Source organism: Nerophis ophidion, linkage group LG01 (assembly GCF_033978795.1).
Source record: "Nerophis ophidion isolate RoL-2023_Sa linkage group LG01, RoL_Noph_v1.0, whole genome shotgun sequence".
Classification (NCBI taxonomy): Eukaryota; Metazoa; Chordata; class Actinopteri; order Syngnathiformes; family Syngnathidae; genus Nerophis; species Nerophis ophidion.
In genome coordinates, this window is record NC_084611.1 from 88,484,857 (window position 1) to 88,505,479 (window position 20,623).

The 20,623-nt window shown below is 42.1% G+C and overlaps 2 protein-coding genes across 2 annotated transcripts in view; one reads left to right on the plus strand and one right to left on the minus strand.

The window, feature by feature from the left end:
* wdr83os (WD repeat domain 83 opposite strand) overlaps window positions 1-1,726 on the minus strand; it is a 4,507-nt gene extending 2,781 nt beyond the window's left edge. Inside the window, exons 1-3 of the mRNA XM_061885013.1 lie at window positions 1,226-1,726; window positions 913-1,018; window positions 697-794 (exon numbers count right to left, since the gene is read on the minus strand). Coding sequence (XP_061740997.1) covers window positions 697-794; window positions 913-1,018; window positions 1,226-1,275 — 254 coding nt within the window. The 5' untranslated portion in view covers window positions 1,276-1,726. The remainder of the gene's footprint in view (window positions 1-696; window positions 795-912; window positions 1,019-1,225) is intronic.
* Window positions 1,727-3,366: 1,640 nt separating this feature from the next.
* Window positions 3,367-16,688, plus strand: wdr83 (WD repeat domain containing 83). The gene is made up of 10 exons (XM_061914755.1): window positions 3,367-3,618; window positions 6,879-6,998; window positions 7,071-7,191; window positions 10,906-11,011; window positions 11,095-11,143; window positions 11,214-11,340; window positions 15,957-16,024; window positions 16,100-16,208; window positions 16,297-16,411; window positions 16,467-16,688. Exons 2-10 carry the CDS (start codon window positions 6,896-6,898, stop codon window positions 16,623-16,625), a joined length of 957 nt encoding a protein of 318 aa, XP_061770739.1. The 5' UTR covers window positions 3,367-3,618; window positions 6,879-6,895; the 3' UTR covers window positions 16,626-16,688.
* The last annotated feature ends 3,935 nt before the right edge of the window (window positions 16,689-20,623 follow it).

Here is a 20,623-nt window from a genome sequence, read left to right on the forward strand (position 1 = left end):
GCCCTCCCGGTAACAGTTCGAGATGCCACCTCAGTAGAAGCATTTAAGTCTCACCTTAAAACTCATTTGTATACTATAGCCTTTAAATAGACTCCCTTTTTAGACCAGTTGATCTGCCGTTTCTTTTCTTTTTCTTCTATGTCCCACTCTCCCTTGTGGAAGGGGGTCCGGTCCGATCCGGTGGCCATGTACTGCTCGCCTGTGTATCGGCTGGGGACATCTCTGCGCTGCTGATCCGCCTCCGCTTGGGGTGGTTTCCTGCCGGCTCCACCGTGAACGGGACTCTCGCTGCTGTGTTGGATCCGCTTTGGACTGGACTCTCGCGACTGTGTTGGATCCATTACGGATTGAACTTTCACAGTATCATGTTAGACCCGCTCGACATCCATTGCTTTCGTCCTCTCCAAGGTTCTCATAGTCATCATTGTCACCCACGTCCCACTGGGTGTGAGTTTTCCTTGCCCTTATGTGGGCCTACCGAGGATGTCGTAGTGGTTTGTGCAGCCCTTTGAGACACTAGTGATTCAGGGCTATATAAGTAAACATTGATTGATTGATTGTTTCACTTTTATAATAATAATTGAATAATGTGACAAATATGCCTGTTAAACTTTTGTGATTTCTGACCGTTTGTGAGGGCACCAAAGGGGCTTCTCTGTATTTGCCAGTGTTTACCCGTGTGTGTTTCACACTCACATGAAGCTGCTCATCATCTGTTTGGTGTCTTCCGAGCTTCTGGAGTTGGCAAAGCTGATGAAGGAGCAGTAGACGGCGATCCAGGCGCACCATTTGAGCTGCGGCAAAACACGAGATCGAATGTTCGGTTTTAGCAGCTGCCATGTTTTGGGTTACGTGGGTGGAGCACGTGTTGGGACTTGGGCGAAGGTGCCAGGTTTTGACGTGATGAGGTACCTTGAGCATCAGCCCACACATGCTGAAGATCATGCCCAGCAGGTTCATGTAGTCCGGGGTGGGGTCCTCCAGGGTGGGGTTAGACTCCGTGCTGGGGGGCTTGTACCTGCAACCACACACATTGCCAATAATTATATATGTAATGAGTTTGTATGCAGCTGAGATAGGCTCCAGCTCCCCCTGGTTACCCCAAAAGGGACAAGCGGTAGATAATGGATGGACTTTATGTTTAGTCGGCTAATCGCTTTAGGACCCTGTGACGATTAGCCAACGTTAGCTGAACAAGACTAGTACTAGCCTGTAAAACACTTACCGCAATATCCTGTTTGGTCTCCTGGGATCCGCCATGCTATTAGAAGACATAATAATTGTAGACTTTTAAATTAAAAACTCAGGCGATTGTTTCAGGCGGTTTGCCTTTTTGGACCGTGCACTCGGCGCAGAGAGCCGTTTCCGCTGACGCTTCAAAATAATAGCATACGCCGCTCACCGAACCAACATCTCAAGGAGGACATGCGTTTGGAGGTTTTATTTTGGAATTTCCCAGCGTAGTGACGTGACGCATTTCCTCTCAGACAACGGAAGTGAACTCTCGGACAAAATTGCGAGGACAAACACTGAAATAATTGTTGTTTTTAACGATTTAACGTATTAATGTAATATTTTTAGTATGTATACATCTAAAGCCCGGAGTATATAAAACATGCTTAGCATTCTGCAAAAAATAGGATCAATCTTACAATAAATACTCGCAGACCTCCTCGTTTTCAAATTTGGAGTAAGTACTTCAAATGTGTTTGTGTGGAATTAACCGGCTTGTATTTTAACATTATGAAAAAAACATAATTTTATCTTTCAAGCCAGTGTTTATATTACAAACTCAAACTCAAACTCAAACAATCAACGTCAGCTGCGTTTGGAGGTTTTATTTTGAAATTTCCCAGCGTGGCGGCTACGACGTGACGTACTTCCTGTCAGGCAACGGAAGTGAACTCTCGGACGAAATTACTTGAAACTTTATCAGTAGAAACATAAATTTCAATATCCATGAGAAATTTGTGCTTTGCTTTAAAGATGTGATTTTTGGTTTTACACTGTATGAACAAAAATTTGAAAATAAAATCTACACTTGCAACCTCATTATTCTATTGGTTAAGTTTTATATTCATAAATGTAAGTTTCTCCATACCCGACCTGTCTTTAGTGCCTTTAAAAAAAGATTTTGAGTTTTACTTTAAAACGCTTTCTACCTCTAACAACAAAAAAAGGAGTGAAAACGATGATGCTGTGTTCTAAATTTAAGTTATTTAATGAATCTGAATGGCTTTGCACTATGTTTATTATATATATATAATTTTTTGTATTGTATTTTTGTTGCTTTGAATTTAGAACCCCCTGGCGTTTTTTAGTACTGTTTTTTATAATGTTTTGTAATGTTTTATACTGTTTTTGAACTATTTTGATTATTGTTTCTCATTTGTTTGTTAATGATGAAATTTACAAATAAACATTTAAAGAAAAATGTGTGTTGACGTAAGTAAAAAAACAAACAAACAAAAAAAAACACTGAAATAGTTGTTTTTAACGATTTAAGGTATAAATCTAATATTTTTTAGGATGTGTACATCCAAAGCCCGGGATTATACAAAAAATGCTTAGCATACTACAAAAAAATGGGCTCAATTTTTGACATTAAATACACACAGACATCCTCGTTTTCAGTTTTGAGTATTTAAAATGTATTTGTGTAGAAATAAAGAGCTTTTCTTTTAAAATAATGACTAAAGCATTATTTTGTCCTTTAAGCCAGTGTTTATATTACAATAAACATCATCTGCGTTTGTAGGTTTTATTTTGAAATTTCCCGGCGTGGCGACAACGACGTGACGTATTTCCTCTCAGACAACGGAAGTGAATTTTCGGACGAAATTGCTAGAACAAACACTGAAATAGTTGTTTTTTGTTGTTGTTTTTTATTTTTTATATATAAATATATATATATATATATACGTATATATATATATATATAGTATTCTATTTGAGTTACTGTGAATTCACAACCCCCTGGTGCTGTTTTATTCTGTACTGTTTTTTGTACTTATTTTGATTATTGTTTCTCGTGTGTTTGTAAATGGTGAATTTTATAAATAAAACTAAAATTAAACGATTTAACGTATTAATCTAATAATTTGTGGGATGTATACACCTACATCCCGGGAATATATAAAACATGCTTAGCATACTGCGAAAAATGGGCTCAATTTTTTTACATTAAATACTCGCAGACGTCCTCGTTTTCAATTTTGAATAAGTACCTCAAATGTATTTGTGTAGAATTAACCAGCTTTTCTTTCAAAATAACGACTAAAGCATAATTTTGTCGTTTAAGCCAGTTGTTTAATTTACTATCAACATCAGCTGCGTTTGGAGGTTTTATTCTGAAATTTCATAGCCTGGCGGATGCGACGTGACGTATTTCCTCTCTGACAACGGAAGTGAACTCTTGGACGAAATTGCGAGAACAAACACTGGAATAGTTGTTGTTTTTAACGATTTAACGTATTAAACTAATAATTGTTAGGATGTATATGTATTCAATGTGTACATCTAAAGCCCAGGAATATATAAAACATGCTTAGCATACTGCAAAAAAATAGGATACATTTTACTTGAAATACTCGCAGAAGTCCTCGTTTTCAATTTTGAGTAAGTACCTCAAATCTATTTGTCTATAATTAACCATCTCGTCTTTTACAATTACGACTAAATCATAATTTCTTCCTTCAAGTCAGTGTTTATATTACAATCTACATCGGCAGTGTTGGCCGAGAATGTTGATCACACTCGGAATGTAACTTGGTAGATGAGTGCTCTCTTGGTTCAATGTAAACAATTAAAACTAACGATTATCTAAAATATAAACAAGTATTTAAATAACCAATATGTGGGTGACTAATGCAAAACAATTTGAAATGTGGAACACTTTTCAACTTTTTGCATCAGTCCATCTTCGATGAGCTCGGGGTTTGGCAAAGCAGGCGGCGTTTCTGGGTGTTGTTGATAAATTGCTTTCGCTTTGCATAGTAGAGTTTTGACTCGCGCGTACGGATGTAGCGACGAACTGTAGTTAATGACAGTGGTTTTCCGAAGTGTTCCTGAGCCCATGTGGTGATATCCTTTACACACCGATGTCGCTTTTCGATGCAGTACCGCCTGAGATACTGCATTGTCTTGCTGAAATAAGCAGGGGCGTCCATGATAACGTTATGTTGCTCCAAAACCTGTATGGACCAATCCGCATTAATGGTGCCTTCACAGATGTGTAAGTTACCCATGCCTTGGGCACTAATACACCCCCATACCATCACAGATGCCGGCTTTTGAACTTTGCGCCTATAACAATCCGGATGGTTATTTTCCTCTTTGTTCCGGAGGACACTATGTCCACAGTTTCCAAATATAATTTGAAATGTGGACTCGTCAGACCACGGAACACTTTTCCACTTTGCATCAGTCCATCTTAGATGGAAGTGTTTCTGGGTGTTGTTGATAAATGGCTTTAGATTTGCACGGTACAGTTTTAACTTGCACATACAGATGTGGCGACCAACTGTAGTTACTGACTGTCAGGTTCAAACACCAATGACGTCTATTACACGGACGAAGAAGCAAGGAACTAAACAGAGACACAATTCAATTTAGCTCAATTGAGGAGAAACGTCTGGGCTGTAGTCTTGTACAGTTTCCCACCACCGAAAGATTGTACGCCTCCTCTTTTATTTGGACTTTCCCTGATTACATGGCAGCAGCTGTTTCTAGAGGAAGGGGGTCGTAAACAGCCGCTGCCTTTGGTCACGAAACAGTTCAAAGAAAAAGTGCCTGGAGGGGAGTCAGGTCCTGCTTCTTCTCCGCTTTGTAGACCACAGAACACTTTTCCACTTTGCATCAGTCCATCTTAGATGATCTCGTGCCCAGCAAAGCCGGCGGCGTTTCTGGGTGTTGTTGATCAACGGCTTTGGCTTTGCATAGTAGAGTTTTAACTTGCACTTACACAATGAAGCGACCAACTGGAGTTACTTAACAGTGGTTTTCTGAAATTTTCCTGAGTCCATGTGGTGATATCCTTTACACACCGATGTCGCTTTTTGATGCAGTACCGCCTGAGGGAACGACGAACCGTAACATCATCGCTTACCTGCGGTGATTTCTCTAAATTTTCTGAATCTTATTACAATATAACGGACCGTAGATGGTGAAATACCTAAATTCCTTGCAATAGCTGGTTGAGAAATGTTGTTCTTTAACTGTTCGACAATTTGCTTACGCATTTGTTCACAAATGTTTGTGACTGACTGAGCATGTCATGAAAGCTGCTTTTACACCCAAATAATGGCACCCACCTGTTCCCAATTAGCCCGTTCACCTGCGGGATGTTCCAAATATGTGTTTGATGAGCGTTCCTCAACTTTCTCAGTCTTTTTTGCCACTTGTGCCGGCTTTTTTGAAACTTGTTACAGGCACCACATTCCAAATGAGCTAATATTTGCAAACGATAACAAGGTTTTCCTGTTCGAACGTTACATATCTTGTCTTTGCAGTCTATTCAATTGAATATAACAGGGGTCGGGAACCTTTTTGGCTGAGAGAGCCATGAAAGCCAAATGTTTCAAAATGTATTTCCGTGAGAGCCATATCATATTTTTTAAAACTGAATACAACTAAATGCGTGCATTTTTAAGTAAGACCAACATTTTTGGAGTATAATAAGTCTCTTATTCTTTTTAATAACATTGTTATTCTGAAGCTAACCAATAATAAATAAAATGTCATATCTGTTGATCATGTTTTTGTTTGGCCATGTGCTGTTTGTCCTTTGGACTCTTTTAAGTTCCTGTTTTTTTTCCACTCCCTTGTCTGGTTTCCTTGGTTACTCATTTTGTCCACCTATCTCTGGTGGACAAAACGCCTGCTCACCTGCATCCCGAGCACTAATCGGAGGCAGTATTTAAGCTTGTCTTTGCCAGTCAGTCTCCCTGTGCTGACTTGTTTCATGCCTTGCCATAGTTTCCCGCTTCATGCCATGCCAAGTCAGTTTTGTTTGGTGTACGTTCTTAGTCTGTTTATGCGTTAGCTTTGTTCTTTAGCCCAAGTTGTGCCTCCGCTGTGAGCGATTTTTGTTTGTATATATTTTTTAGTTCAAATTAAATCATGTTTTTGCCTAAATGCCATGTCCCGAGTAGTCCGTCTGCCTTCCATCGTGACGTAAAATACTTCTTACCATTAATGCGACTTCATGAACAGGTGCGGTAGAAAACGGATGGATGGATATAAATGCATGAGAATGCTTTATGTTTTGCACGTTATTTTTAGCACTGTGATTACCAGCGAAATTATTCATAATTATCGCGTTTTGCAATGTCAGCTAAGATTTATCCGAGAGCCAGATGCAGTCATCAAAAGAGCCACATCTGGCTCTAGAGCCATAGGTTCCCTACCCCTGGAATATTAGTTGAAAAGGTGTTTATTTACCTTTTACACAATGTGCCAACTTCACTGGTTTTGGGGTTTGTAAATAAGAGTTTAGTGGTGAAAAGATGAGGATATGAACACAAGTTGACACATTCACACTGACAGTAGTTCAGAGTTATTTCAAGGCATTATTTTATTTTAATCTTCTATTTTTTTCTCCCATTCCCCCCCCCCCCTTGTTTACCTGTATCTCATCTTTTTTGTAAGGGGCGCTGGAAGCCGGCAGACCCGTCAGCGATCCTGTTCTGTCTCCCTGCAATGTTTGTCTGATCTTGAATGGGATTGTGCTGAAAATTTCAATTTTTCCTGAAGGAACTCTCCTGACGGAATGAATAAAGTACTATCTAATCTAGTCTAATTAATTAGAATAATGGCCGGGGGAAATAAACTGTTTTTATGAAGTGTCATGCTGAAACTATTTGTTTACCCCTCCCCAGGTTGTGAGGTTAGCAGGATGTCGTTCCCTCTTCCCAAACCTCAGGTTCCTCAGCTACCTCAGCATCTCCTGCGGACCATCGACTGTAACCAAGGACCCGTCAGAGCCGTGCGCTTCAATGGTGACGAAGAAACAGCAAGAAGTCTTTTTTTTTTATGGTTATTAACCGTACGACCCTTCTTGCGTCCCTCAGCTGACGGCCAGTACCTGCTCACCTGCGGCGCGGACAAATCTCTCAAACTGTGGAGCGGTAGCCGAGGGACGCTGCTGAAGACCTACAGCGGCCACGGCTACGAAGTCCTGGACGCCGATGGGTGAGCAGCTGTGTCGGATGCACGGAATCATAAATGCATTCTGAATCGTACGATAAGACACACATCAGGGACTTGCTAAATATCGACCCATGTGTTTGTTTCAGTGCCCATACCAATGCCATTTACCTTTTTCCTAAACTTTGAGCCCTGCAGCTTATAAAACGGTGCGGCTAATTAGGTATGTCCCCTTTATTTTTAATTTTTTATTAAATCAACACAAAAACACACAAGATACACTTTGCATCAGTGCATCAACCCCCCCCCCCCCCAAAGAAAACCCCTCCCTCCCCCATTCACACCCATCCACACCCACTCACACAAGAAAAGGGTTGTTTCTTTCTGCTACCAAAATTCTGGTTCCCACAACATATATAACACAGTCTGCAAGGGACACAGTCCCTGAAACACACATGATTGTGTGTGTCGCCGGTCCACTAACACTATTTTTTATGTAATTGTTTTATATGATTTTACTTTATTTTTTATCCCAAAAAATTGCATTGTTTTCCTTTTTTTTTAATCTCATTTTATTTTCCATCCATCCATCCATCCATCCATTTACTACCGCTTAATCCCTTTTTGGGGTCACGGGGGGCGCTGGTGCCTATCTCAGCTACAATCGGGCGGAAGGCGGGGTACACCCTGGACAAGTCGCCACCTCATCGCAGCTCATTTTATTTTATAAAAAAAATAATAATAATAATAAAAATAACCTTATCTTAGACCAGGTTGTTAATGAAATTAGACTTGTCTAAAAGGTTTTTAAAACCAGGTCCAGTCTAGACAATGTCCGTATGCCCCTTTGGGACAGAAGACCCTATTGTATTTCTAAGGTTTTATTATTATTATACCACCGCCTCTTTGAGTTGTAATTCGACCCCTTTAACATGCTTCAAAACTCACCAAATTTAACAAACACATCAGGACTGGCGAAAATTGCCATCTAATCAAAAAACTAAAACTCAAAATTGCGCTCTAGCGCCCCCTAGGAAAAGACAGACAAAACTGCTTGTAACTTAGGTTAGGAATGTCGTAGAGACGTGAAACAAAAACCTCTATGTAGGCCTGACTTAGACCTAAATTTCATACACTGACATCCTTCATCAAAAATCAACAGGAAGTTGGCAAAAACCCCAAAATGTTCCTAAAAAATGTAATTTTTGTCCCTTTGAGCTGTAATTTGACCCCCTTAAAATGCTTCAAAACTCACCGAACTCAATACACACATCAGGACTGGTGAAAATTGCGATCTAATAAAAAAACCAAACCCCAGAACTCAAAATTGCGCTCTGTCGCCCCCAGGAATAAAACACTGACAAAACTGCTTGTAACTTCCGGTAAGACTGTCGTAGAGACATGAAACAAAAACCTCTATGTAGGTCTCACCTAGACCTACATTTCATTAGTTGACATCCTTCAGCCAAAATCAACAGGAAGCTGGCAATTAACCCTTCAAAACAAAAGTTTTGTAAAAACCCGTCACCTTTTTTCAAACATTATCTCCTCTGAGCGCGTTTGTTGTGTCGGCTTCAAACTCGCACAGGAAAGAGATTGAACCCTTCTGATTAAGAGTTTTTTTAACTGCTCCGGTTTTGATTTTACGAGCCTTCAAAGAACAGCTGCGCTGATGCTGCTGCGCTGCTGCCGTCTCAAGATGGCCGCTTAAAAGCAGGAAGCACCAGCGTGACCACACAACGCAGAGAAGGTAGGTACTGTGCGGGTAAAGATATGTTGACCGGGTGAAGGAAGGAGGCACCAGTGTGACCCCAGGATGCAGGGAAGGTAGGTAATGTGCAGGTAAAGATATGTTGAATGGGTAAAGGCAGGAAACACCAGCAAAAGTCGGTCCCGTCCATCGCTGCTTGCAGCTTTAATTTATAGCTGTTTTTTTATCGAACAAATAGTTTACATTTTAAGCCAGCAGAGACACTGAAAAGCTGTGTTATTGTATGTGTTACTGCGCCATCTTTTGGACAAAATCGCTTACTGCAGGTGCTGCCGGTTGAAAATGTAGATCCTGTTTCTGCTTTAAACCGGAAGTAAAACTGCCCACAACATTTCAGCTTGAAAGGGGTTTTATCACTCCAAACATTTTACAATATAACTAAAACTATTCATAGATACTAAACCGTGTGACGTCTGCAGGAGTGTTTTAATGCATATTTGTACCTGCTATCGTAATGTAATCAAGCCAGTGTTTTTTAGTATGAGCTAATATGCTAACATGTTTACGAGTGTCTTAGTATTATTAAATTACAATGGCATTCTTTTTGTATTGTTTCAGTATCACAAATTCCTCAGTGAATTCAACAAAATGTCACCGTGGAGTTATTGAGTCTGTTTGGCTGATTGGAGAGCTAGCTTCTGCAGCTAGTGGGTCCAAAACGATGACTTCTGTTTTGTTTGATCAGCCGTTTTACTACCGTGTTACAGAATCCATTTGGAAAACTTGAAGTATGTAAATAAATATTTGCAAAATTGTGATTAAGACGTAAGCTTTGGGTGTTGTTAGCTAGTAATAGAAATTTGGATATCTAGCGTTAGCCGTCATTGAATTTATATTTTATCACAACAACAACATGACTTAAAATATAATTAATAATTATTATAATTGGTTATTAGGAGTATGTGAAAATTTGACCTCTACCTTCTTTACTTCTATGACAACCTCCTTAAAGTTTTTTAACCAATCAGAAATATCAAGCATTCAAAATGTGCCAAACGTGTATAAATATAGAGTTTTTTGCCTTTTTCCCATCATTCCTTTCAATGAATTGAAATTTTAGTTTACATTTTTTTTTATTCTGAGTGGATGTTTTTCATAATTTTCACAAAGTTCAAAGAGCAGTTTGTGTCATGTGTGACCATGTTTGTTGATTTTTTTTGTGCTGGTTGAATGTTGTGTTTTTTCCCTGTACCATGACTAGGGAAGGTTGTTTGGATTGGGTCATATAAGTAAATGCTGTGCATGAAGTAAAAATTGATGTACAATCAATGGCCACTGACTAAGTTCAAGGAGCATCAATTTGACTTTGTGCACAGCATTTATTTATATGACCAGTCCAAACAATCTTCCTTAGTCATGGTGCAGGAAAAAAAAAACATTCAACCATCACAAAAAAATCAACAAACATGTTCACACATGACACAACCTGCTTTTTGAACTTTGTCAGTGGCCATTAATTGTACATCAATTTGACCTCGTGCACAGCATAAACTTATATGACCCAATCCAAACAACCTTACCTAGTCATAGTGCAGGTAAAAAAACATTCAACCAGCACAAAAAAATTCAACAAACATGGTCACACATGACACAAACTGCTCTTTGAACTTTGTGGATATTATAAAAAACGTCCACTCAGCATAAAAAAAAATCTAAACGTCACCCATTTTAATCCATTGCAAGGGATGATGGGAAAAAGGCAAAACACTCTCTATACTTATCAACGTTTGGCACATTTCAAGTTTATTTCCCTGCACCATGACTAGGGAAGGTTGTTTGGAAGCAGCTGTTGACATGTGGTCAGAGAAAGTCAAAATAAAGGAGAAGGCATACATTCTTTCGCCAGAGCGTGCTGAGACAGACGTTTCTCCTCAAATTGAGCCGAATTGAATTCTGTCTCTGATTAATTCCTTGCTTCTTGTCTTGTTTAATAAATGTCATCAGTGTTTGAAGCTGACAGTCTTTTTTTTGAACGGCTGTCCCCGCAGGTCCTTTGACAACAGCCAGATTTGCTCCTGCAGCTCGGACAAGACGGTGATTCTCTGGGACGTGGCCACCGGACAGCTGGCCAGGAAGATCCGCGGTCACGCCGGGGTGAGCGCCGCTCTTCCGTCCCGTCTCGGTTGTCTGGCTTTTCACTTTTCACTTGACGCGCCTCGAAATGTCTTTTGGCGCAGAAAATCAACTGCGTGCAGTTCAACGAGGAGGCAACGGTCATCCTGTCCGGTAAGTGGAGTCACCAATGTTGCGTTCAAGGCCCGGCTTTATTGTCCAATTTTGAACCGCCGCCATCCAGGTTCCATAGATGGGACGGTGCGCTGCTGGGACACCAGGTCTCGCAGGATCGAGCCCCTCCAGGTTTTGGATGAGGCCAAAGACAGCGTCAGCAGCCTGAAAGTGGCCAAACACGAGCTGCTCACTGGGTTAGTGTCGCAAGGCGAAGTCTGTGAAGTAACCCTCCACGGCTCGGAGAGAATAATGATGGCACGAGAGGAAAATACACGGTGGACTGTTGGTTAGCACGGTGTTTTTCAACCTTTTTTGCAGAAATCATTAAAAAAACGAAACTCAGTTGACAGTAAAAAGTCGTTGTCGCAATTGTTGGATATGACTTTAAAGTATAACCATCACTATAGCTCAGGGGTCACCAACGCCAAGGACCCTATTGAAACTGCTGTGTTTTATTATTATTCCGCACCTATGCGCTGTAATTTGACCCCCTTAACATGCTTCAAAACTCACCAAATTTGACACACACGTCGGTATAGCAAACCTTCCCAACATATTAAGCAACCAATCCCCCAAAATGAAAATTGCGCTCTAGCGCCCCCTAGGAAAAAATTAAAGACAAAACTGCATGTAACTTCTGTTAGGAATGTCATAGCGACATGAAACAAAAACTCCTATGTAGGTCTGACTTAGACCCAATTTTCATACACTCACTTCTTTCAGCAAAAATCTACAGGAAGTTGGCAAAAACCCCTTCAAAATAAAATTTGCGCAAAAAATGCAATTTTTGCCTCTTTGCGCTGTAATTTGACCCCTTTGAAATGCTTCAAAAGTCACCAAACTTTGCGCACACATAAGGACTGGCGAATATTGCGATCTAATGAAAAAAACAAACCCCAAAACTCAAAATTGCGCTCTAGCGCTATTTTTGAATAAAACACTGAAAAAACTGCTCCTAGGAAGAAAACACAGACAAAACTGCTTGTAACTTCCGGTAAGAATGTCGGAGAGACATGAAACAAAAACCTCTATGTAGGTCTTGCTTGGACCTACATTTCATAGATTGACAACCCCCAACAAAAATCAACAGGAAGTTTGCAATCCCCTCTTCAAAACAAAAGTTTTGTAAAAAAACGGTCACCTTTCTTCAAACATTATCTCCTCTGAGTGCGTTTGTTGTTTTGGCTTCAAACTCGCATAGGAGAGATATTGAACCCTTCTGATTAAAAGTATTGAACAGAGTTTTGATAAGTTCTCAGGTTTTGAATTTACGCGCCTTCAAAGAACCCCTGTGCAAAGTCTCCTAAAAAATGTCCTTTTTGCCTCTTTGAGCTGTTATTTGACCCCCTTAAAATGCTTCTAAACTCACCAAACTTGACACACACATCAGGTCTGGCAAAAATTGCGATCTGATGAAAAAACCTAACCTCAAAACTCAAAATTGTGCTCTACCGCCCCCCCTAGGAATACAACACGGACAAACTGCTCCTAGGAAGAAAACACAGACAAAACTGCTTGTAACTTCCGGTAGGAATGTCAGAGAGACTTGAAAGAAAAAACACTATGTAGGTCTCACTTAGACCTACATTTTAATAATTAACATACTTTAGCAAAAATCAACAGGAAGTTTGATATTTTCACTTCAATACAACTGCATTACTTTCACAATGCATTAGATTCTCAACATTGTGGCTCCAAGGCGTCTTCTAACGTTTATCCGGCCGTGGGTCTCAGGGGCAGCAGCCAAAGGCGGACTCGACCAACGCTGCTTGCAGGTCGCCCATAAGGACCTAAAGAGTCGCCCGCTGGCCTGTTCTAAAAATAGCTCAAATAGCAGCACTTTCTATCAATCAATCAATCAATGTTTATTTATATAGCCCTAAATCACAAATGTCTCAAAGGACCATACAAAACCATTACGACTACGACATCCTCGGAAGAACCCACAAAAGCATAGCTCGGTTGGTAGAGTGGCCGTGCCAGCATCTTGAGGGTTGCAGGTTCGATTCCCGCTTGTGCCATCCTAGTTACTGCCGTTGTGTCCTTGGGCAAGACACTTTACCCACCTGCTCCCAGTGCCACCCACACTGGTTTAAATGTAACTTAGATATTGGGTCTCACTATGTAAAGCGCTTTGAGTCACTTGAGAAAAGCGCTATATAAATATAATTCACTAATTCACAAAAGGGCAAGGAAAACTCACACCCAGTGGGGAGGGAGAATTCACACCCAGTGGGACGCCAGTGACAATGCTGACAATGAGAAACCTTGGAGAGGACCTCAGATGTGAGCAACCCCCCCACTCTAGGGGACCGAAAGCAATGGATGTCGAGCGAATGATAACTAGTGAGCTGCCTCTATTTTTTTTTAATTGTATTTATTTACTAGCAAGCTGGTCTCGCTTTGCTCGACATTTTTAATTCTAAGAGAGACAAAACTCAAATAGAATTTGAAAATCCAAGAAAATATTTTAAAGACTTGGTCTTCACTTGTTTGAATAAATTCATTTATTTTTTTTACTTTGCTTCTTCTAACTTTTAGAAAGAAAATTTTGCAGAAAAAGTACAACCTTAAAAAGGATTTTAGGATTTTTAAACGTATATACCTTTTAATTTCCTTCCTCTTCTTTCCTGACAATTTAAATCAATTTTAAGTATTTTTTTTTTTTTTATTGTAAAGAATAATACATTTTAATTTAATTCTTCATTTTAGCTTCTGTTTTTTTGATGAAGAATATTTGTGAAATATTTCTTCAAACTTAATATTCAAAAAAATTTATTCTGGCAAATCTAGAAAATCTTTAGAATCAAATTTAAATCTTATTTCAAAGTCTTTTGAATTTCTTTTACATTTTTTGTTCTGGAAAATCTAGAAGAAATAATGATTTGTCTTTGTTAGAAATATAGCTTGGTCCAATTTGTTATATATTCTAACAAAGTGCAGATTGGATTTTAACCTATTTAAAACATGTCATCAAAATTCTAAAATGAATCTCCATCTATCCATCCATCATCTTCCGCTTATCCGAGGTCGGGTCGCGGGGGCAGCAGCCTAAGCAGGGAAGCCCAGACTTCCCTCTCTCCAGCCACTTCGTCTAGCTCTTACCGGGGTCTCCCAAGCCGGGAGACATAGTCTTCCCAACGTGTCCTGGGTCTTCCCCGTGGCCTCCTACCAGCTGGACGTGCCCTAAACACCTCCCTAGGGAGGCGTTCTCTTAATCAGGAAAAATTACTAATGATGTCCCATACATTCTTTTTTTAATTTTTTCAAAAATATTCAAATTAGTTAGTTTTTCTCTTCTTTTTTTTGGGTTGAATTTTGAATTTTTAAGAGTCGAAATTGAAGATAAACTATGTTTCATAGTTTATAATTATTGTGAGAAATCATTAAGATGATCAGTGTTTTCACAAAGATAACAATTAATAATAACATAGAGTTAAAGGTAAATTGAGCAAATTGGCTATTTCTGGCAATTTATTTAAGTGTGTATCAAACTGGTAGCCCTTCACATTAATCAGTACCCAGGAAGTAGTTCTTGGTTTCGAAAAGGTTGGTGACCCCTGCCCTAAAGGATAAGCGGTAGAGCAGGCGAGCTACTTTTCAATTGACCGACTCGAGGGGATCTACCTCATTTATATATATCATTTATATTTATTTATTTATGAAAGAGACATTTTTGTAAACAAGTTAAATGTGTTTAATGATAATACAAGCATGTGTAACACATATAGATGTCTTTCTTTCACGAAGACAAGAATATAAGTTGGTGTATTACCTGATTCTGATGACTTGCATTGATTGGAATCAGACAGTAATGATGATAACGCCCACATTTTCAAACGGAGGAGAAAAAAAGTTGTCCTTTCTGTACAATACCACATGAAAGTGGTTGGTTTTTGGCATCTAATTCATCCAGCTTCCATACACTTTACAAGAAAAAAAAAAATTGGCGGCAAATTCCGTAGCTTGCTTGATTGACATTCACGGCACCCGAGGGTCTTGTGAGATGACGCTGGCTGCTGCCAGTTCATTATTATGAAAAAATGACGGAGAGGAAGGCGAGAAACACTTTTTATTTCAACAGACTTCCGTCAAAACTCTAAAGGCCGACTGCACATTTCCTATCTTCACAATAAAAGCCCTGCTTCATGCTGCCTGCGCTACCAAAATAAGAGTCTCGGACTTGTGCACGCCGGCTTTCTGAGGGATCGCTTGTGCACGCCAGTTTTCCGAGACTCTGTATTTAGTTAGCGCAGGCAGCATGAAGCAGGGCTTTTATTGTGAAGATAGGAAATATGCAGTCGGCCTTTAGAGTTTGGACGGAAGGTACGGCACGAGAGTCTGTTGAAATAAAAAGTGTTTCTCGCCTTCCTCTCGGTCATATTTTCATAATAATGATCTTGCAGCAGCCAGCGTCATCTCACTAGACCCTCCGGTACCGTGAATGTCATTTAAGTGACGTCTTGGTGAAGATTGATGATCACTCATTTTTAGGTCTATTTTTTTTAAAAGCCTGGCTGGAGATCGACTTACACACCCCCCGCGGTCGACTGGTAGCTCGCGATCGACGTAATGGGCACCCCTGGATGTAATCAATGTTTTTCTGAATGATTCCAATCCTTTTGATATATTCTGGAGTTAAAATTGTTACATTTGGACATTTGGTTGGAAAGAACAGCATGTGTGTGCCATCCATCTTCTTCCGCTTGTCCAAAGTTGGGTCGCGGGGGCAGCAGCCTAAGCAAAGAAGCCCGGACTCTATTGAATACTGTGCAGACTTGGTTTTGACTCGATGGTGACTTGTGTCCAGGTCGGTGGACGGTCGAGTGCGACGCTACGACCTCCGGATGGGACAGCTGCACGTGGACTTCATTAACAGTCGGCGATTGCCCCCGCAGGAATGTTTTTGTGGTGTCGGGAAGCGGGTGTGATTGTGCACGTTGTGTCTCGCAGGTCCCATCACGTGCGTGTGCTTCAGTCAGGACGGACAGTGCACGCTCAGCTCCAGTCTGGACTCCACAGTCAGGCTCCTGGACAAGAGCACGGGGGAAATGCTGGGGGAGTGAGTGGCACGGTTATTTGGGGGGGTGTGGGGGTACATCTGACATGAGCCCCCGCCCCTTTTGGTAAATGTGTGCCTCGGCCCGCAGGTACACGGGACACCAGATGAAGGGGTACAAGCTGGAATGTTGCCTGTCCTCCAAAGACACGCACGTCCTGAGCTGCTCCGAGGACGGACACGTGTACTGCTGGGACTTGGTGGAGGTAAGAAAGGCCGAGTCGGGGTTCCGGGGCATCCAAACAATCTGTCGTCTCGCAGGGGTCTTTGTCGCTGAAGTTGCCCGTGGGCAAGGCCGTGGTCCAGTCCTTGGCCTTCCACCCCAAGGAGACCCGCCTCCTAACCGCCATGGAGGGGCGTGTCCAAGTGTGGGCGGGCGAGCCTGAAGAGGCGGAGGACGGTGACGTCATGGCAACTTGATCCAGGGTCTGGACGTTTGTCACAATTTTTGTTACTTTTTCTAATAAAAATGATGTCATTGAAGGTGCATAAACAATTTTTATATGTAGGGTCAATTGAGGGAGACATAATGGTAAATATATGCTTTTGTTGTCATTGTGCAGTTATTTTTAGCACATGATTTCATTCATTGGAAGGAAAAAAACTAACATTTTAATTACTTGACAAGTCATTTCTTCATTCTTAAAGCATCCTCTACAGTGTGAGGGCCCCGGGGCCACACTTTGGACACCCCTGTTTAAACACTTGGTGTTGATAGCATTAAAGTGTCCTTTACAGTGCGGGGGCCACTGAGAGGCCCCGGGGGCCACACTTTAGGGGGTTGTTTAAACACTTGGTCTTGATAGCATTTAAATTGTCCTTTACAGTGCGAGGGCCACTTGTTTAAACACTTGATTTTGATGGCATTAAAGTGTCCTCTACATTGTGAGGGCCACTGAGAGGCCCCGGGGGCCACACTTTGGACAACCTTGTTTAAACACTTGGTCTTGATGGCATTAAAAGTGTCCTCTATAGTGTGAGGGCCACCGGGGCCACACTTTGGACACCCTTGTTAAAACACTTGGTCTTGATGGCATTAAAGTCTCCTTTACAGTGTGAGGGTCACTGAGAGGCCCCGGGGCCACGCTTTGGACACCCTTGTTTAAACACTTGGTCTTGATGGCATTAAAAGCGTCCTCTATAGTGTGAGGGCCACTGAGAGGCCCCTGGGGGCCACACTTTGGACACCCTTGTTTAAACACTTGCTGTTGATGGCATTAAAAGTGTCCTTTACAGTGTGAGGGCCACTGAGAGGCCCCTGGGGGCCACACTTTGGACACCCTTGTTTAAACACTTGCTGTTGATGGCATTAAAAGTGTCCTTTACAGTGTGAGGGCCACTGAGAGGCCCCTGGGGGCCACACTTTGGACACCCTTGTTTAAACACTTGCTGTTGATGGCATTAAAAGTGTCCTTTACAGTGTGAGGGCCACTGAGAGGCCCCTGGGGGCCACACTTTGGACACCCTTGTTTAAACACTTGCTGTTGATGGCATTAAAAGTGTCCTTTACAGTGTGAGGGCCACTGAGAGCCCCCTGGGGGCCACACTTTGGACACCCTTGTTTAAACACTTGCTGTTGATGGCATTAAAAGTGTCCTTTACAGTGTGAGGGCCACTGAGAGGCCCCTGGGGGCCACACTTTGGACACCCTTGTTTAAACACTTGCTGTTGATGGCATTAAAAGTGTCCTTTACAGTGTGAGGGCCACTGAGAGGCCCCTGGGGGCCACACTTTGGACACCCTTGTTTAAACACTTGCTGTTGATGGCATTAAAAGTGTCCTTTACAGTGTGAGGGCCACTGAGGCCACACTTTGGACACCCTTGTATAAACACTTGGTCTTGATGGCATTAAAAGTGTCCTCTACATTTTGAGGGCCACTGAGAGGCCCCGGGGCCACACTTTGGAGACCCTGGTTTAAACACTTGATCTTGATGGCATTAAAGTGTCCTCTACAGTGTGAGGGCCACTGAGAGGCCCTGGGGGCCACACTCTGGACACCCTTGTTTAAACACTTGGTGTTGATGGCATTAAAAGTGTCCTCTATAGTGTGAGGGCCACTGAGAGGCCCCGGGGGCCACACTTTGGACACCCTTGTTTAAACACTTGATTTTGATGGCATTAAAGTGTCCTTTACAGTGTGAGGGCCACTGAGAGGCCCCCGGGGCCACACTTCGGACACCCTTGTTTAAACACTTGGTGTTGATGGCATTAAAGTGTCCTCCACATTGTGAGGGCCACTGAGGCCACACTTTGGACACCCTTGTTTAAACACATGATTTTGATGGTATTAAAGTGTCCTCTATAGTGTGAGGCCCACTGAGAGGCCCCAGGGGCCACACTTTGGACACCCTTGTATAAACACTTGGTCTTGATGGCATTAAAAGTGTCCTCTACAGTGTGAGGGCCACTGAGAAGCTCCGGGGGCCACACTTTGGACACCCCTGTATAAACACTCGGTGTTGATGGCATTAAAAGCGTCCTCTACAGTGTGAGGGCCACTGAGGCCACACTTTGGACACCCTTGTTTAAACACATGATTTTGATGGTATTAAAGTGTCCTCTATAGTGTGAGGCCCACTGAGAGGCCCCAGGGGCCACACTTTGGACACCCTTGTTTAAACACTTGGTGTTGATGGCATTAAAAGTGTCCTCTACAGTGTGAGGGCCACACTTTGGACACCCTTGTATAAACACTTGGTCTTGATGGCATTAAAAGTGTCCTCTACAGTGTGAGGGCCACTGAGAAGCTCCGGGGGCCACACTTTGGACACCCTGGTTTAAACACTTGGTCTTGATGGCATTAAAAGTGTCCTCTACAGTGTGAGGCCCACTGAGAGGCCCCAGGGGCCACACTTTGGACACCTTTGTTTAAACACTTGGTGTTGATGGCATTAAAAGTGTCCTCTACAGTGTGAGGCCCACTGAGAGGCCCCAGGGGCCACACTTTGGACACCCTTGTTTAAACACTTGGTGTTGATGGCATTAAAAGTGTCCTCTACAGTGTGAGGGCCACACTTTGGACACCCTTGTTTAAACACTTGGTCTTGATGGCATTAAAAGTGTCCTCTACAGTGTGAGGGCCACTGAGAACCTCCGGGGGCCACACTTTGGACACCCCTGTATAAACACTTGGTCTTAATGGCATTAAAAGTGTCTTCTACAGTGTGAGGGCCACACTTTGGACACCCTTGTTTAAACACTTGGTCTTGATGGCATTAAAAGTGTCCTCTACAGTGTGAGGGCCACTGAGAAGCTCCGAGGGCCACACTTTGGACACCCTTGTATAAACACTTGGTCTTGATGGCATTAAAAGTGTCCTCTACAGTGTGAGGCCCACTGAGAGGCCCCAGGGGCCACACTTTGGACACCCTTGTTTAAACACTTGGTGTTGATGGCATTAAAAGTGTCCTCTACAGTGTGAGGGCCACACTTTGGACACCCTTGTTTAAACACTTGGTCTTGATGGCATTAAAAGTGTCCTCTACAGTGTGAGGGTCACTGAGAAGCTCCGGGGGCCACACTTTGGACACCCTTGTATAAACACTTGGTCTTGATGGCATTAAAAGTGTCCTCTATAGTGTGAAGGCCACACTTTGGACACCCTTGTTTAAACACTTGGTGGCATTAAGTCTCCTCTACAGTGTGAGGGCCACTGAGGCCACACTTTGGACACCCTGGTATAAACACTTGGTCTTGACGGCATTAAAAGTGTCCTCTACATGTGAGGGTCACTGAGAGGCCCCGGGGCCACGCTTTGGACACCCTGGTTTAAACACTTGATTTTGATGGCATTAAAAGCGTCCTCTACATTGTGAGGGCCACTGAGAGGCCCTGGGGGCCACACTTTGAGCACCCTTGTTTAAACACTTGGTCTTGATGGCATTAAAAGTGTCCTCTATAGTGTGAGGGCCACTGAGCGGCCCCGGGGGCCACACTTTGGACACCCTTGTTTAAACACTTGGTCTTGATGGCATTAAAGTGTCCTCTACATTGTGAGAGGCCCTGGGGGCCACACTTTAGGCCCCTTGTTTAAACACTTGGTCTTGATAGCATTTAAATTGTCCTCTACAGCGTGAGGGCCACTTTGAGGCTCCCGGGGGCCACACTTTGGACACCATTGTTTTAACACTCGGTCTTGATGGCATTAAGCCTTCGTGTGACTTAGTTTTGATCAACATTGTGCCGATAAATTCGTTTTATTGTGAGATTTTTGGGCATTTTTGTGTTCGGACAACGGACAAATAGCAGTTTAATCAGAAGTAAACAATGGCTGTTTCTCTAATGTTACTTTTTTCTTCAGTTCTGTTAAATTTACACTTTTCTGTCATATTTTTTGGATTCTTTTTCTAATAGAAATTATTTCAATGGAGGTGCATAAACGTTATTTATATGTAGGGTCGATTGAGGGAGACATAA

Bases quoted from the DNA above. Each gene is read 5' to 3' on its own strand.
- wdr83 (XM_061914755.1), top strand. From the start codon at position 6,896: ATGTCGTTCCCTCTTCCCAAACCTCAGGTTCCTCAGCTACCTCAGCAT. The intron at 11,341-15,956 runs GTTAGTGTCGCA...ACTTGTGTCCAG, and splicing joins AAACACGAGCTGCTCACTGG to GTCGGTGGACGGTCGAGTGC. The intron at 16,025-16,099 runs GTCGGCGATTGC...TGTGTCTCGCAG, and splicing joins GCACGTGGACTTCATTAACA to GTCCCATCACGTGCGTGTGC.